This window comes from Asterias amurensis, chromosome 13 (genome assembly GCF_032118995.1).
Source record: "Asterias amurensis chromosome 13, ASM3211899v1".
NCBI classification, from domain to species: domain Eukaryota; kingdom Metazoa; phylum Echinodermata; class Asteroidea; order Forcipulatida; family Asteriidae; genus Asterias; species Asterias amurensis.
In genome coordinates, this window is record NC_092660.1 from 14,821,044 (window position 1) to 14,838,646 (window position 17,603).

At 39.4% G+C, this 17,603-nt stretch overlaps 1 protein-coding gene across 2 annotated transcripts in view; it reads left to right on the top strand.

The window, feature by feature from the left end:
- The window catches only part of LOC139945763 (uncharacterized), a 68,524-nt gene that overhangs the window by 43,078 nt on the left and 7,843 nt on the right, over positions 1-17,603 (top strand). For both annotated transcript variants that reach the window (XR_011787175.1, XM_071943167.1), the window contains exons 20-36: positions 480-666; positions 1,207-2,573; positions 3,007-3,292; positions 4,392-4,512; positions 5,512-5,673; positions 6,144-6,304; positions 7,066-7,376; positions 7,892-8,045; positions 8,454-8,713; positions 9,242-9,394; positions 9,985-10,255; positions 11,578-11,636; positions 12,073-12,707; positions 14,435-14,593; positions 15,534-15,668; positions 16,347-16,481; positions 17,292-17,470. Coding sequence is in view for 1 of the 2 variants with exons in the window: in XM_071943167.1 (XP_071799268.1) it covers positions 480-666; positions 1,207-2,573; positions 3,007-3,292; positions 4,392-4,512; positions 5,512-5,673; positions 6,144-6,304; positions 7,066-7,376; positions 7,892-8,045; positions 8,454-8,713; positions 9,242-9,394; positions 9,985-10,255; positions 11,578-11,636; positions 12,073-12,707; positions 14,435-14,593; positions 15,534-15,668; positions 16,347-16,481; positions 17,292-17,470 (4,735 nt within the window). In the remaining variant the exon portion in view is untranslated. The remainder of the gene's footprint in view (positions 1-479; positions 667-1,206; positions 2,574-3,006; positions 3,293-4,391; positions 4,513-5,511; positions 5,674-6,143; positions 6,305-7,065; positions 7,377-7,891; positions 8,046-8,453; positions 8,714-9,241; positions 9,395-9,984; positions 10,256-11,577; positions 11,637-12,072; positions 12,708-14,434; positions 14,594-15,533; positions 15,669-16,346; positions 16,482-17,291; positions 17,471-17,603) is intronic.

A 17,603-nucleotide genomic window follows, 5' to 3' on the forward strand; every position in this document is an offset into this window, starting at 1 on the left:
CTTGGCAATTTTTTGTGCTTACAGGCTTTATGAAATTGGGCCCTGGGCTTCTACAGGGACCAATTTCATAAAGCTGTTAAGCAGAAACTACATTCATCGGCGTGACACGCGACCTTGCACCTGTTCTTATAAGACAGTTTCTTCATTCCTATTGGTCGCGAGCAACGGCTGAAACAGTTGTGCCACATCACGCGATTCGCGCGACGCGCACAGCATTCCCTTATAAGGAGTTGTTTACCCGAGGGCGGCGGAGGGCTTTACCATTCCATAGCTGGAGGGTTGTTGTGTTGAAAGAAATCATTTAACGAGAGAAAATCATTTAACGAGAGAAATCATTTAACGAGGCCTGGTTCTTTATAATTTACCTCGACTTTGTCTCGGTAATTTATCAAGAACCAGGCCTCGTTGGGATTAAACCACTAGTTGAAAACCTCCTCACCACACATTGATTCCCTTAATATGAACCCTATTTATTTCAGGAAGCAACGTGCAACAGCCGATTGGTTAGTGAGCACAGAGAACCAAACGCCAGAAGCTGAATATACTAAGATTGAATCTGAGGAGCAGCAATCACCGACTGATGCTTCCATGTCTCTCAATCTGAATATGAAGGATGCGGACGTCAAGAGACTGGTCAGAGAGGAATTCATGAGGATTATGAAGGAGGTAAACATTTAATAATCATTTGAACGAACTGCAGGGATGCGTTTGGTAATTACTCAAAATATATAGCATACTAAGTTACTTGGTAATGAGCAATGGAAAGCTTTTTATAGTATAAAACATTGTGAGAAACGACTCGCTCTGAAGTAACATAGTTTGTGAGAAAGAGGTAATTTCTCACTGACGCTGGCCTTAGAAGATGTTTCAGGGGAGAGGAGCGGCTCAGTTCTCCCGAGCATTCCCCGTCAATCCTAACCATTGATCCCCAAAAGGGATCCTTTTAGCGCAAATTTTACTATGGCCCCTGTGGCAAACATTTTGTCGCAATACAGCTTTTAAATTAAAAATGAGTCGCGACAAGTGTCAAAGTCACAACTATTGAGGTGCGAGTAATCGAGTAGTAATTTTCACTACTTGCCCAAGCCTAATGTGTATATGACTCTTTAGGTTTTATGGTCTGTAAGTTGTGACATGTTGTTGTTTCTTATACTTGTACTATTGTGCTATAAAGTGCTTTTAATCACTTATTATTTGCCTCTACAGAAAAGCAAGACATCACCCCAACCTGAAACTACAGGATCCACTAAATCTAAGCACGGAGACCAGGAAAAACCCATCAGAACTCTCAACTCAGTACAGGATAGCACTAGGCAGTCTGGTACCTCGTCTGATGCGTTCATTATGCAAGGTAAAGATGCAGAGACACAAGCACCATCCCCGGTTCTGCAATCATGGCATGGAGTCATGCAGTCATCGGCACAAAAGGACGGAACCCCTATGACTTCTGCTTCAAAAGATCACAATAGAAATCACTTAAAACCCACTGCTTTGGAAAAACATGAACCGGTCGAATCCGGTCGTGACCGGTTGCAACCGGTACAGTCTAGTAATGAAGCCTCAGTATTGCATAGTGACTTCAAACCAGATCTTCACAGCACAGCATACAATAATGATGACTCTAAACCGGTTCAGGCCGGAAGAATCTCTGATGAAAATAGGACCAGAAGGAGAGTCTCTTCCTGTGAACCAGAAATGGATGAATTAAGAGTTGAAGATCTTGACATGGCTGATCAAGAAGATGGTCCAGATACTTTCCAGCACGGACATCCAAACTATGGTTATGGGAATAATGGTCATACGTCAGAACGCCTACCGCCACCGACCTACAAATCAACATTTCGTTTCGCCATGCAGATACCCATGCTGCTTACTGTACCTCCACAGAAGCTAGCTCAGGGTGCACTCGGCGCGGCATTCAACAACACCCCACACCAAGGAATGGCTCAATCACATCCCATTGCACCATCTGATAGGAGATCTACTGCTCCTGACATGGATAGCAATGTACATGCATCGCACTACCAACAACAATCACACAGGGCTCCTCCAGACTACTTCAGTCAGCATAGGACAGAACCTAAAGCCCCGTCTGAATCAGCCAGAAACGCTCCGACCCACCCACTTACAGATTCAAGGTATGATCCAGCAGTGGGCTTCGCGGCCAGGGAGCACCCAGTCCAGCATTTGGTAACCCTGTTGCATCCAGGCGCTCAACAACACCAAAGCAGTGACACCTTGCCGTCAATCCCACTACTCCACATGGAACCTAGGTATACGGTACCCAGTATGCCCCCACCAAGATACCCGAATCTAGCTAACGTATTCCCTAGTCACCCAGTACACCCGTCATCAGAGAGTCGCCTGCCACTCCTGCAACTGCAACCGGGTGGGAAGTCTTCTCAGTTTGTTCCTCTGGAGGAGTTGAATGCTTACGAGAGGAGACGGAAGCAAGATGGAGAGACGCATCCTGCCGTGAAGGCAAGGCAGATGTATGAAGGGAAGGAAGAGCAACCAGGTCCGCTACAGCTTCTTCATGTGGACTTAAAGAACGACCTGAATAATGTGACCAGGTACTTTTTCACCATACAAATAAATTGATAGTTTTAAAATGATAATTTAAGAAACCATTTGGTATTTCGCTTGATAATCACTTGTTGTTTACTATGTTTGTCATGCATTGTGTCTATGTTGACAAATATTTGCATTGTGTTGCTGTTATATTTGTATAAAGGTGGTCATAGTGGCAAACCTTCCTTGAAATAGTTTTGCTTAAAATGTTATACACATGTAGTTTTTAGGAAATGAGTAAAACAAATCGTTCTTTATCGCACATATTCAATTGAAACCTGATGTTTGAAAACAGTGAACACATTTAATGGGGGTTTTCACTGTTTTCTCATGACTCTGATGACCAATTGAGCTTCAAAATTTTACAGGTTTGTATTTTATATGTCAGAGCTGTGATAAGATGAAAAAGGGAACTGTTTTCTATCCTTCCAACAGGCAAAGGCGTCGTCAGGGTCAGGACTCCCAGAAAGTACTCATGGCTGATCAAACTGCTGAGCAATCAAAGAAGACGAAGGATGGTCCCGAACGGAAGAAATCACAATTGAGACAGGACCAACTTGAAAGCAGAACTGAAAGCAGACCAAGGGAAGAGAAAAATGAGATGGGCAGGACGAATCAGATTGGGTCCGATAAGAGTAAAATGAAGAGAGATGCCAAGTCAGACACAGGAGGCAAAATGATGAAGTCTAGAGTCATCTTAGTGGATGAGCAGCCGCCTAAGGTCAGTTGCAGCTTTGTCTAGATTGTGTTGCTCCTAAATCATGATGTTCTCAGTAGCATTTACATCGTGGGAAATCTTTAGCTAAACTTGCGGACTTTTAATGCATTAGAGGCAAAGTATAAGTTTTTTTTTAAACAATGATTGTATTAATCCTTTATAAATGTTAATTTGTACAAAAAAAACTAACCTTGAAAATTTTGGTCACGATTTTTGAAATATGGCTAAAAATCCTGAGCGAATTTGTCCAGGCAGGAAGAATAATCCATAATAGGAATACACAATCGGAAAAGCAATACAGACAGTAACGATTCTCAGATTCAAATTTGTTGGTGGATTACTTTTTTATTCATAACCACATCACTTCAAAGAGAAGTGTTTCTCTAAATACTTTATACTATCGAGAGCTGCTGTAAGCTTCTATCGAAAAAGATGTTTTCACATTTATTTTAAGAATGATTACTATAAAGATACATTCCCTGTTAGGAAGAAGGAAAAAAAGGATCTGGTAAATTGATGGAAACACCTCATTTTAGTGAATATATAATTTCCAGTAGAAATAAAGAAGACGTCTGAAACCAGAACCAATGAGGAAATGTGCCCTTGAAAAATTAAAGCAAAGAAGAAAAAAAACAAGATGTGCCAGCTTGGAACATTTCTTAAAGGAACATTACAGAAATGGTTTTGGTTAACAAAGCAGTTGCTGGCAGTACAGGCACTTTATGTAATCCACCTATACATAAACTGACAAACCTGTAGAAGTTTGAGATCGACCAGCCATCTGGGTCACGAGAGGATAGTGAAAAACAGATTACAAATTTTGCATTGCATCGATGCCAAAACAAAAATGAATAAAACGCTCACTGAGCGATAAACTCCAAACGCGAAGTTAGATTATTATGACATTTCAGACAGAAATATTTCAAGGGATGTTTTCTACTGTCATCATCATTAGACCGTTTAAGTTTTATGTAAATCTGTGATCTTCACGATTTTTGTTTCTTACCAATTACCAAGTGTTGCTTCTTGTAGAAAATGCATCATTTTTTTTTATAGTGTTGATGGTTGTTGTCAATTTCAATTTTCTATTTCTGACATCCAGGGGGAGCTACCATCAGAGTCTGATTCGGTGAGCTCAAGCACTGATAGTGAAGAGGACGACACTCAGAAGAATAAGAAGATGAGACAAGAAGATATTGGAACAGCTTATGCTATTAAACCAGGTTAGTTATATTAAACCAGGTTAGTTATATCTGGACATTTAATTGGGACCATAGAAATATAATCTGGAGAATGCTGTGCTCGGCTACCCTCTGTGTCGACTGTGGACGCAGCGTATCGATACCACGCGATACGCGCGTATGGCAAAGCTATCATCGCCTAAGACGCGTGTATGGCAAAATGGCAACGCACTTAGACTGTTTCTAGTGTCTTCATTGGTCAATGATGATGTCATTGTAGGGCAAAATTGTATGGCAAAATATTTTGCCACGCGTAACAAAAGTGGCATATGTGCGTCCATAAAAATGGTCTCACAACGAAACCGCACGCACAATGAGACACTCAGCGTTCTCCGGGTTCTATTTCTATGATTGGGACTTAAATATTAACTCTATTAAACCAGATCAGTTAAAACACTGGCTTCCACTTACCAGTTAGTTCTATCACACCAAGAAAAAATCGGTAGGTACATTCCAATTGGATGGGATAAGTATTCCAGTGCATGCACATAGACCGTTCTGCTACATGTAGACTCCCAGAACATTCCATTGGAGTGTTAAAAATACTTATGTGCGTATTTACTCATGTAGGTTTGCTCCTCTTGCACAATAATGCGATCTAGCTGAGCGTTCTTGTGGTTCGCCACAGGAATGTTTTTTTTTTGGGGGGGGGGGGTTTAATGCAAACTTTTCAAAAGTCACGACAAGTGGCCGAATTGAATTTGAATTACAATCATTACAATAAATATGTTAAAAATATACACTTTAAGACTTTAAGATGATCCTTAAATTAAGTAGTTTTTTTATAGAGATGAAAAGAAATGAATTTGTTTCAGAGGCACACGGTCAACTTTTTGTCTTGTATTTATTGTTTTATTTTAATTGTCAAGAGTTCTACTTTCATTTTGGAGTTTGATATTCACAATACACTTTTCCTGTTGTAGAGATCTTGTATTTATTAATTTGAATAATCATAACTTTGTTTTTTTGCATGCCTTTTAGGATCATTTGATACAGTGCTTGATGACCACGAGGCTAGAAGTGCAATACCAACTGCAGCTCAAGTACATTATGATACCATCAAAAAACTACAAACCAAACCTATAGCCACCTCACATACCAAAAATGTCTCTACATCAATGAGCAAGGATGATTTCCCACATCGTAAGTTTGAATTTCAGACATTGCTTAGTAGTTTACCACACAACAGTATTGTTATTTCACATTCTATAAATACCAGGGAGACTTCATCCTTCCTGATAAAATAACATCAAAAGTGGGTTATATAGTTAGCATTGCAAAAACAAAGACCAGGTCATTCCTGAGGTGTTATATTGGAGACTGCCGTGCCCTAATAGAGGACTTTGGCCAGTCAACTACATTGACGTGATCGGGAAAGATCTGGAGGCTGAAATAATGGACCTTTCAAACATGAAGAGGAATAAACACCTCTGAGATTACGTTGTGCATGAAATCTCGGTTGCTACCGCCAAATGATGATGATGCAAAAACATGCGCTGATAGTTTCAATAAAACAACTCGACCTAAAACCCCATTATCTCAGTTTTAAACTCTCGCATCTCTTGGTGTTAGACAATCTATCCTAATATCTTGATATTTGAACATCCATATAGATGCTCCAAGTGTTGCTGAGGCTACATCACAGTACACAGTAGCAGCCACAGGTTTAGCAGATACAGGCCAAGTTGTTGCTCCGGATATCTTTTTCAATCTTCGTTTTGGATCGTCTGTGACAGATCAACAACCCAGCCTGCAGGACAAGGAAATCAGCAAGGTAAGCATAATCACAAATCACACAGTATTTATCTTCATTCACAGTTACACCCGGTTCATACGCCCTGAGAATGTGAAGCACATTTTGGTGACGCAAAAATCGGTAGGCGCTAAGCTTGGGCGATATCACGATATTATCGAATATCGCGATACTAATTTGGAAACGATTTCGATATCGGATCGATTTGGTTTTAATCAAAATATCGTCATATCGCGATATATCGCGATATCGATTAAGTATCGCAATATCGCTATCGCGATGTATTTCCTAGCTGAGACATCTTGCACCCCATAGGTTTGGAGTAAAACCAGAAGAATAGGTCATTAGAACACCTCTCTTATGCTATGACTGTCTCTTCTACAACTTTCACTGGGAGTTTGAAGACTGATGATGTCAAATTTAATTAATCGCGATTATATCGAATATTGCGATATATTGTCGGCGATATAGCGTGAATAAAATAAATCGATATCGCCCAAGCTTAGTAGGCGCCCCTCCAAATTGTAGTGCAAGAAAATTCACTTTGCAAGCAAGCTTTCGCAGGAAGTATGTAGCGGTCTTTAAGACTTTTTTCCCTTTCTACCTTTGTAAGAGAAGATACGGTAAACATTTTTGGAGGTTGCATTTAAAAGTGATATAAAACTGGCTTTTAAAACTAGCATTTTTTGTGCTGAGCAAATTTTAATTCTTACAGGCTTTTTTAAATGGGCCTTGATCGTAACAGCGCTATTCACAATAATAATGTTATTGTTGTGTTTCAGGGATCATCAGTGCCTGTTAAGGGACGTTCTTTCATCAGTGTTGTTGACATCGAGCTGAAGGATCTTCCAGATATTCCCCCTAACGTCCCCGAGCCTCCAACAGACCAACCTCCACAACCCAGTCAGCCACCAACACTACCTCAGTCCACTCCTCCCCCGTCACCCACTAACGCTGAGCTACACTACAACGCCTTGTTCCTTAAAGACGCTCATCCAAAGAGAACACCTCCTATGGTGCAGTTTGAGGAGATGGAGGGAGGACCGGATGAGGTTACTTTAAGAGTGTTGGAGAGACGAGCTAAGACAGACAGGTATAACCAAATAAGGCCAATGAAAAACAAATTTAGAGTCAATATTTCTGACGCCTTGGTTGGGCTTTGAACCCTATGGATGTTTGTTTGTTTACGATTTTCCTTCAAGACCAATCTACGGTCCAGCTCTAACCCTTTTCCGCTGACTGTCCCACGCACCCATAACAAGGCTCTTGATGGAACATTCACAGTCACTGCAGCAAAGGAGTGGAACAGTCTACCACTTTCAATTCAAAATGCAAAATCAACCTAGAAATTCAAGAAAATTATAAAAGCATATCTATTTTTTGATTAATCAATTTATTGCATTGCAGGTGGCTTTCATTTGATTTAATTTTGCTTTTAATTTATTTATTTAAGTAGAGCTTCTTTAAATGCCCTTTATCATTATTATTAATATTATAATTTGTGGTTATTTTTTGCTCATCAACTAAAGCTAGTATAAGTCAACGCTTAGTCTTAATCACACATATCCAAAACTATATCTATCATTATATCACATTTTGTTGTTGCAGTCGTCAGCTTGCCAAGAGCAGAGCTCAAAGTGAATCCACACGCTCATCAACTAAAGCTAGTATAAGTCAACGCTTAGCTCAGATGGATCAACAGCTAAATGCCATTGAAGAATCAGCTGCTAATATCGATCAGGACTTCAGAAATACAAGCTTGGTAAAAACACTTGACTTCTGTAGTGAAATAATTGTCTACTTCCATAAACCCATAAAAGATTGCTTTAAAGGATTTGGGTACCTTTTCAAAATGTCCATAGATTTACATTAAACTTACAGGGTTTGAAGATAATGATAGTGTAAAGCTTTCCTTCAAATATTACTTACTGAAGTGCTGTAGTTTTTTGAGTAAAACAATGTCATGAAAATACGTTTGTAAATGCTTAAAATAATTTTCGTCTCATGAGATGAAAATTGAAATTGTTTTACTCATTTCCCAAAAACTGCATAACCTCAGGGAAGCTTTCTACTGTCATTATCTTTAAACTTTGTAAGTTTAGTGTAAATCTGTGGACATTGTGTTTTTTTGTCCTACAAAAAAAATTAGGTGTCCTTTTGTTCCTTATAGATGTTGCATACAGTAGAGAACCTTGCTGATGTCATGGCTCCTGTTGACACCAGACCGAAGGCAGACTATACATTAAGAGAGTACAGGGAACCAGCCAGTGATGCTGACCATTCTGGTAATGACTCTAAACCACCCATTATTGATGATGACGATCTTAAGAGAAGTCAGGAGTTAAGACTTACTGATGGGGAGCAGCAGGAGGAGGTTGGAGGTGTTACTATGGTAACTGAATCTGAAGGAAACCTCACAGGTGTAGACAGGTACATAGAAATGTTATTTTTTTAGATAAATAAGAAAAAAGAATAAGCTGTTGCAAACTGCTGACCAACTGGAAGGACCTATGGTATAAATACACAAACTTATGTGGACTTTGGGTATTAACTTATTGGTTTAAGGGTAAACCCCAAATTAATATTCTTTATCCCCGATGCAAATTTAACATCTATTAAATCTGTGTAGATTTAGCAATCGCGCTTCAATTGCGCTCTGTCTTCTTTGGTCGTGTCGCTCGCCTACCTGACAACATCCCAGCTAAAAAAGCGCTAAGCATCGCCATCAACTCCAGGGGAGGCCTAGCACCGGCTCCTGGCTGGAAGAGACCCAGAGGCCGCCCTCGATCATCCTGGGCCAAATAACTTGGCCGGCCTAGCAAAATCGACCACATGTGGTGTGAGGCTATAGGACCTGGACACAAGAGATCGGGGCGAGGGACCCTTGCTGTCTCTGCAGATGATTGATTGATTGATTGATTGATTGATTGAAATCTGTGTATATTGTTCTATCTACAGAGGAGATGGAACATGTTTAACTCTAGGACTATCAGGTATAAGTGGAGTGAGTGATATAATAGCGGAGGTCATAGCGGACGGTAGTAGTGAGATAAGAATGATGGGAATCTCAACTCAGCAACAAAAAGCAGCTAAGAACAAACTTAAGAAGAGGTAAGAAATCAAACAACTCCTGGTCATGGTAGGAGACTTATTTTTTGAAAATTTGCAATGAGTTTTAAATCATCGTAAACAACGATGGATGCTCTGTTGTTATTTGATCACATTTTGTTTGTGGGAGCAATTCCAAGGGTTGATTTTGAATAAAATCTGGTTTCAAGATTATGTTTATTGATATAATTATTTAAGTGTACTTTTTGTACGACACAGATTTTCATTAAACATACAAAGTTTAAAGATAATGATGGTAAAAAGGTTACCTTAAAATTTGTAAAATGATTTAACAGAAACAATTTTCATCTCGGTGAGACGCAAGTTATTTTAGCATGTACAACGATTTTACGTGACTCTCCTGAAAATATTGCTCTGTGATTTTTCGATTTTTTTCTCTCTCAAAAGCTGACCAGCAATGAGGCTAAAACTTCTACAGGTAAATTATATTACACACATCATCATTAACATTGAGTAGGGAGTCATGTCCTGGCCAAAAACGTGATCTAAAAAAGGTATCAAAATCCTTTACAGGCATTAGTAGGTAGGGAAACAAGACAACAGCTGATTTAAGATAATTTCATTACTCTCAGGAGAGAAGCTGAAAGAGGACAAGCAGACGACTTTGGTCACCTCAGCAGTGATAAGATTAAAGAACTCCTTGAGACGCCAAGAACACCAAGACAAGATGAAGAGGACAAATGGCCATCAAGGAGGAAAGCTGCAGAGAGAAGCGAAGAAGAGAGAAGAGAACTCCATGAATGGGCAACGAGGAAACGGGCTAAGAACCTTGAGGAGTACAAGAAGCAACGTGAAGAGAAGATGGGATCGGAGCATAAACCGTATCAATCTAACAATGCATCGGTAAGAAATGTATGACAACAGACTTACTTGAAACATGACCGAAACTTTCTTGGGATTGAAAAGTTACTTTATGAATGGGCAACGAGGAAACGGGCTAAGAAGCTTGGGGAGTACAAGAAGCAATGTGAAGAGAAGATGGGATCGGAGCATAAACCGTATCAATCTAACAATGCATCGGTATGAAATGTATGACAACAGACTTACTAAGATTGAATGCTCATAAACATGACCTCAACTTCCTTGGGATTGAAAAGATACAATGAATGGGCAACATGGAAGCGGGCTAAGAACCTTGGAGAGTATAATAAGCGACGAGAAGAGAAGATGGGGTCGGAGCATAAAACATATAAATCTAACAATGCAACGGTAATAATTTAAAAAATTTGCTCAGGTTTCACAGAAAGATAAAGACCTGGTTCCAATTTCATAGGGCCGCTTAAGCAGAAAAAGTTGCTAAGTAGTGCTGGGCGAATAGTGAAATTTGGTAGTCCGTTAACCGCTGGCCAACTATCCGAAATTAAACGGATATTCAAATATTTTTTCAAAAAAACTTACGTGCATAATAGTGAGCGCCGCGACCGCTAGAGGGAACCCGGTGATGTACGGGCGGATTGATATTAGTTTTAGACTCGGGTTATTAATAAAAATAACCGTATCTAATTTTAAGATGGCTTTGCTTTTTCTTTTGATATCGTGATTGACAGTATGTGTAGAAGGAAAAGTTACGCAATCTTTCAACAAAAAACGTCCGAAATATCATTGTTTAAACTCTTTACAGAAGTGAGCATAGTTAAATATTTATTTTATGCTGTTTCATGCCGTCTAAATTGAAGTTTCATAAGGATTCAGACACAACATTCCTATCGGTCGTCGCCCCGACTATTGCGGATAATAGGAATCCGGTTTCTTGGTTGTAATGAGAGGGCTGTCCGGTTTATTAAAAGGTATCTGCGCCCCTTGCGGATATCCGGTTAGGTCAAAAACGTTATTCGCGGTTACGGTTAGGAAAAACTATTTGCTCTTAAGCAGGTATTCAAGTTATTCGCCGAGGCCTATAGCTGAGCACAACAAAAGTTTGCTAACAAGTTTAAGGTTACCAGCCAAACTGTCATGTCATGTGTACAAATTGTTACTGGTATTCTGCTCATTTATGCTTAGCAGAAATTGATTAAGCAAAAATTTCTGCAACTGTTAATAAATCTAATTCCGCTGTTGAAGTTCATTGCAATCAAACATTCAACAGTGTGGAATATTTGGACAAATTTAAAACCATCTTTGATGAGAATTTATGAATTGTTTTTTTTAATTTATTTATATTCCAGGGGCCTTCATCATTGAAAGAGATCAGGAAACTAGAAGAAACAAGAGACAAGAATAGAAGGTAAACTAGGTTTCCAAATAACCATTTGTATGTCACTTTTGGTTCATGAACACCCCTCTTCTCGTTTGGATTTTTGTAATGCTCTCCTCATCCACCTTCCAGGGCTCAATGTCATAAAACCTGTAGCACAAAACATGCAAAGTACAGATAAATATTGCTTAGCAGAAACTGGTTACCAGCCAAAAGTCCATAAAGTTTACATTGTCATCTGGTCAATTTGATCGCTGTGATTTCTAGGTTTGGATAAGCTCCCTTCAGGACTAAATTGAGCTAGTATATACAAGTCACTTATATTAACCTGAAAATAAAACCTTTAGTTAGATGTCTCTGAATTCACTATTATTTTCTGTTAAGAGAGAGTCCTTCAACCATTGCGTGTTAAGCTATGTATGGTCATCATATCAATGTTCTTCTCTTTTTCCATTTTTGAACACAGAGTAATGAGAGATGAAACACATGGTGAGAGGGTACAATTAGCTAAGGCCCTTATGTCTGAGATATTCACCGATAAACCCAAGCTTCCTAAAGAAACATCTCCCAAGACAACGAGAAGGCGAGACCGAACTCTACAGGAATCAAATACAGAACCACTGGAGTCATTAAAAGCAAGTACAAGACAAGATCGGAGTGGACAGAGGGGCACGTACATGTTTATTGATAGTGGAGCGTATCAGAACACACCAACCTCGACCAAGGAGAACGTAGGAAGGACTTATGGCTACAATACAAGGACACAGGAAGATTTGACTCGAGACACACTACAGGGTCAAGAGTACAAAGGTCACGGGGTCTTATCCAGGGAACCTGATGACTGGATGATGCTGGATGGTATCTCAGAAATCACAGAGACTTCAGCCAAGGAGTCTAGGAACAAGACTTCTGAGACGAGGCTGTATAAACCCAAGCCGTATGATCAGGTGGTCAGAGTTCAAAGGCCAGAGGTCACCAGGAAGCAACAGGCATCACCGAGGAAACAGAAAACGTATACGGAGATGTTGCAAGAGATGAAAGGTGAAGGAAACCAAATGAAGACGTCATCTCAAACATTGAAGGCCAAACAACGATTGTATGGTGAGTAGGTTTTACCAATGTTTGCATGGTGTTCCTGGTTGATTGGCTGCATATTGGCCCACAGCACCTAGTACACCATTACGTGGTGCTCTGTCAGTCTAGTCACACGTGTGGATTTGTTTAATCTGAGCGGCGGTTGCTTGGGATTTTATAACTAAACGGATGTTTTCTACTTGCAAAGGTAGAAAAAAAAGTTGTGTAAATATGTTAAGAACAACTGAAAGTTATTTTAAATCATTAAAATTTTTGTTTATCGACATGGAAGTTGGGGAGTTGCAATAATTTTGATCTGATAAAATGGACCATATATTGACGTCTGCTTTCGGGTACCCGGATACCCGGCAAAGGCTTAACATGAAACATGGACCAATGGAGAAGCTTGTGAACCAGTGAAATGACAAGCTAACTGGTCCTGCTGTCTAGTAGTAGGTTTATACTATAAGAGGTTCGCCCCGGTGGCGTTTTTTTTGTTGTTACACGCGGGGAGAGATTTTGTACTGTAATGATGCCAATTCCGGTCTTTGAGATAGCAGACTATGTTGCAACGCTCTTTAAAATAATTTGAAAATGAGGTGTGCATTAACGGCGTTAAAATTATTGGGATGTCGGGCTTTCTGTCTGTCAACCTTGCTCGTTAGACCCAATAGGGGACTTTCGGGACGCTTGGTGGCAGCAGACTTACCAGGTAAAATCCATTGTTCTCGGTAATGTGGGCATGCTCTGAAGTACATAAACAATAGACATTTACCTGGTAAGTCTGCTGCCACCTAGCGTTCAAAAGTCTCCTACTGCTCAATCCAAAATCTCCAACTATGTGCTGGGGGATTTTGCCTCTGCAGTTGATGACCATGTTTAATACATTTTTTGCCGAATTGTTAGGCCACATTAAAAAAAATTGTTGATCGTCCTTTTTTTTGCGGATGGGGGAGGGAGGGAGTTTTTTTAATATATTTTTTTTATAAAGTTTTGTTGACATGCCAAATATGAAATCAAGAATAAAGAAATCATCACAATCACTATAAAACAGAGGGTTTGTGTGTTTTTGATGTTTCAATAGTTTTGTCAAACAAATTGAACTCCTAGATGACATTTTCTGTAAACTTTTTCAAACAACTAAGCACAGTGTAGCCCAAGTAAATATTTAAAGAATTGTTCTTGCTTTGCCAACATGAATAAAAACCTTCTTTAAACATCTTTTCAAACCTGTACATTTTGAAAAAAATATCAGCTGAAAAATCTGGGTAGTAAAAGTATAAAGAGATATCCAGACATGGGGAAAAAAATAAATAAAAATGGGGTCGCGGGGTTTTGAACGGTCGGGCGGGGACGATCAACAATTTTTTTATTTTATGTGGCCTTATCATCAAAGCGACAATTCTTGCTCATTACCTGTTGTGTGTTTAAACTGTTTAACCTTTACAGCTACTTTTTGAAGAAACTTTTATACTGTACATGTTACAGTGCAATTGAACCCATCGGTATGTTCTTTTTTAATGTTAAAAAAAAAAATGAAATAAACCAATAAATATAAATATAGATATAAATGTGGCAAAAAAGAGCCTGGTGGTCTTATGGTGGCGAGTTTTGTTCTTTGGGCGACCTCTGCATTTTTGGTGAGGAACAGTCACAACTTCAGTGCTAATTTGTTCTGCTGAATAGTCACTTAAAAGGTTAAGGCCAAACCTGCTTATCTTTTAAATTTGGTTGAATTTTTATTTTCATAATAGGTACCAGAAGGTTACCAGGTTCAAGTAAAGCTCCAGACAGGACCTCTCCTAGAGTAACAAAGACTTACAGTCAACGCCTATCTGATATGCAACAGAAGACGGGAGGCCAGACTCGTCTGAGGCAACGATCTAGACCAGTAGTGCCGAAGATAAATACAGGTAAGTCACGGCTGATTTTCTACTTTTTCCAGGTAGTAGTTAAAGGCAGTGGCGGACACTGTTGGTAATTACCAAAAATAATTTTTATCATAAAAACTTACTTGGTAACAAGCAATGATAGTACAAAGCATTGTAGTACAAAGAAACTCTCCCTCTGAAGTACATGTAACGTAGTTTTTGAGAAAGAAGTAATTTGATTTCAATATCTTTGAATTAGATTTTGAGGTCCCGAAAGCATCTGAAAGCACACAACTTCGTGTGACAAAGGTGTATCTTTTTTCATTATTATCTCGCAACTTTGACAACCAATTGAGTTAAAATTTTCACATGTATTTTTTATGTTGAGATACACCAAGTGAGAAGACTGGTTTTGACAACTCTAAAGGTGTCCAATGTCTTTAATATAAAGCAGGACATTTTTGTAAGAACTGGAAAGTCTCCCAATTCATGAAAATCCACTCCGCGACAGTAGAATATATACAGCAAGACAAGTTCTCAAAAGAACATACCCAGCAACTAAATACACATATGGTGTAACTGCAAACTAAATACAAATTAAAACCACACCATGCAATGCCCTAAATCCCATATACAATGGAATAGTTATTGCACAGGATTAAACAATTTTGGAGTAAAATCCAAGCTTCATTTAACATTTTCCAGAGATCATGATTTAAGTTATTGGAGTTTTGAACTCGTTTTATCTTGTGATTTTGTTTCCCTTTGGAATGTTGTATTGCACTATTGCACTTCTTTCTTGTTTAGTTGACAACAAAAGCCATAGGCCTGATGTTTTGGCCTCTTCAGAGCCATTCTCGAAGAATAAAACCGTTAAAACATCAGGCCGTTACATGTGTAACTATTTTATGCATTCATACCATGTAGGTCCTTTTGTTTGGTAAGCAGCTTGTAACAGCTAATTATATTTTCTCATGTTTAGATACCATGACATTTAACGATCGTAGGCGTCAAGTTGAAGGAAGAGGTATTCATGCTGAAGCAACACCACGGTCTTCTACTCCATATCATGAGCAACCCTCTTCAAGATCTATGTCAGGCACATACAGAGCTCGAGGTGGGTAATGCTGATTGACTAATATTTGTATTGTTTGGTCTAATACCAGGGCCTAACTTCATAGAGCTGCTTAAAGCAAGAAAAAATGCTTAGAATGTTCTGCTAAGCACAAATAAACAGGATACTAGTCACATATTGTACATGTGGATTGGTATTTTGGCTGGTAACCTTATTGTGCTAAGCATAAGTTTATTGTGCACTTTAAGCACCTCTATGTACTTGGGCCCAGATTTCTATAGTCCTTTGCATATTGTATCTTTTATCCCTGTGGAATAGCCTACAGACCTGGGAGTCTCGGGACTTTTTTTACCCTACGGTTACCCTGGGAGCTTTTACACTGTGTCCCTGTTCCACTGGGTTTGATTGCCGAGGTTTTACAGCTTACCCCTACTCAGGAGCAGGGGTGGCTAGTCCCTGGGGGTATGCCCATTTGCCAGGGCAGACCGGGGTAAAGCTATCATAGTGTGAAAAGGCTGGCCATTATTCCTTGGGGTAACCCGTGTGAAGAAAAGGGCTTTATAAATGTATGATTGCATCTTGATAAAACTACTTCCTAACTACCAGATTTGGGTAATTATTTTTCCAAATTCCAGTATCGTTGAGAAAAATCTGTCAATCTGTTCAAAAGCAGACAATGTATATTATATGGATTGACCAATGTGTTTTGCCTGTTTCCAGATGACGTCGTTAGCCCTGCTCCTAAAGTGGGAGTGAAGTATAAACCTAAAGATACTCAACCTTCAACTTATGTAGAAAGACTACAGCGAGCCAGCTTAGAAGCTCCTCGTACTCTAAGACACAACGATGTCTATGGTGAGTAAACATCTTGATATATCTGTAACTTTGTCTGGTCTGATCTTACTCTGCCACAATTACTCAGTCCTCTGCCACGATTACTCAGATTACTAAGTCATTTAATAGATGATAAATTTGCATCTGGGATAAAGAATATGTTTTTGGTTTACCCGTACACCAATGTGTGGTAAGCATTGTATACTCAAAGGCATATTACTCAGGTGGGATTGGAACCCACAACCTTTGCAATTCTAGAGCAGTGTCTTACAAACTAGACCACCGAGATTGCCCGGTAGCTAGAGGCAGTCCGAATCCTATGTTTTAGCAGCGAGTACTGCAACGAGTTATAGATGTTAAATTTGCATCGGGGATGAGTAATTTTGGTTTAGCCTTACACCAATGTGTGATCAGCAATGGATACTCAGTACTTTTCCAAGTTTGTTAAAAAAAAACCAGGCATTTTACTTGGATGGGATTCGAAGCCACAACCTTTAAAATTCTAGAGCAACTATTCCAACGGGTATACAGTGCTTATCACACATAGGTTGAACAAAGGTATAAGCAAAACATAAGAGTCATTGGCACCCATTTTTTGTCGGTATTAAGCCTCAAGGCTAGTTCATACTTCCCGCGACTGCGAATGTGATATGAATTTTGATGTAACAAATTTGCAACGAATAATTCACAACAGTTAATAATGTGTTCAACTCTTGCGAATCATTTTCAGCGAAAACAGCACGTGACAACAAAATTCACTTCGCATTCGCAATCACAGGAAGTATGAACCGGGCTTTACTCTTTTACAATTCCTTTTTTTTTCTACATCAGTTGGCGCTCACCCTAGAGAGACGTACAAATCACCTCCTCTACGCATGCCGACATCGAGGCATCAACCGTATCCAAAACAAGGTGATGAATGGGACGAGAGGTCAGGATTGAGTGACATGAGCTCATGGAATGTTTCCGATGATGTTAAGAACATTCTAGAGAGGAGAGACAGTTATGAGGTGAGTGAATAGTACAATGAGCGGGGCCCAATTCCATAAAGCTGTTGAGCAGAAAATACCTGCTAAGCAAATTTCTGTGCGAAGTAAACATGGCTGGAGCACCAGTTGCAGTATTGTAAACATTATGGAATGT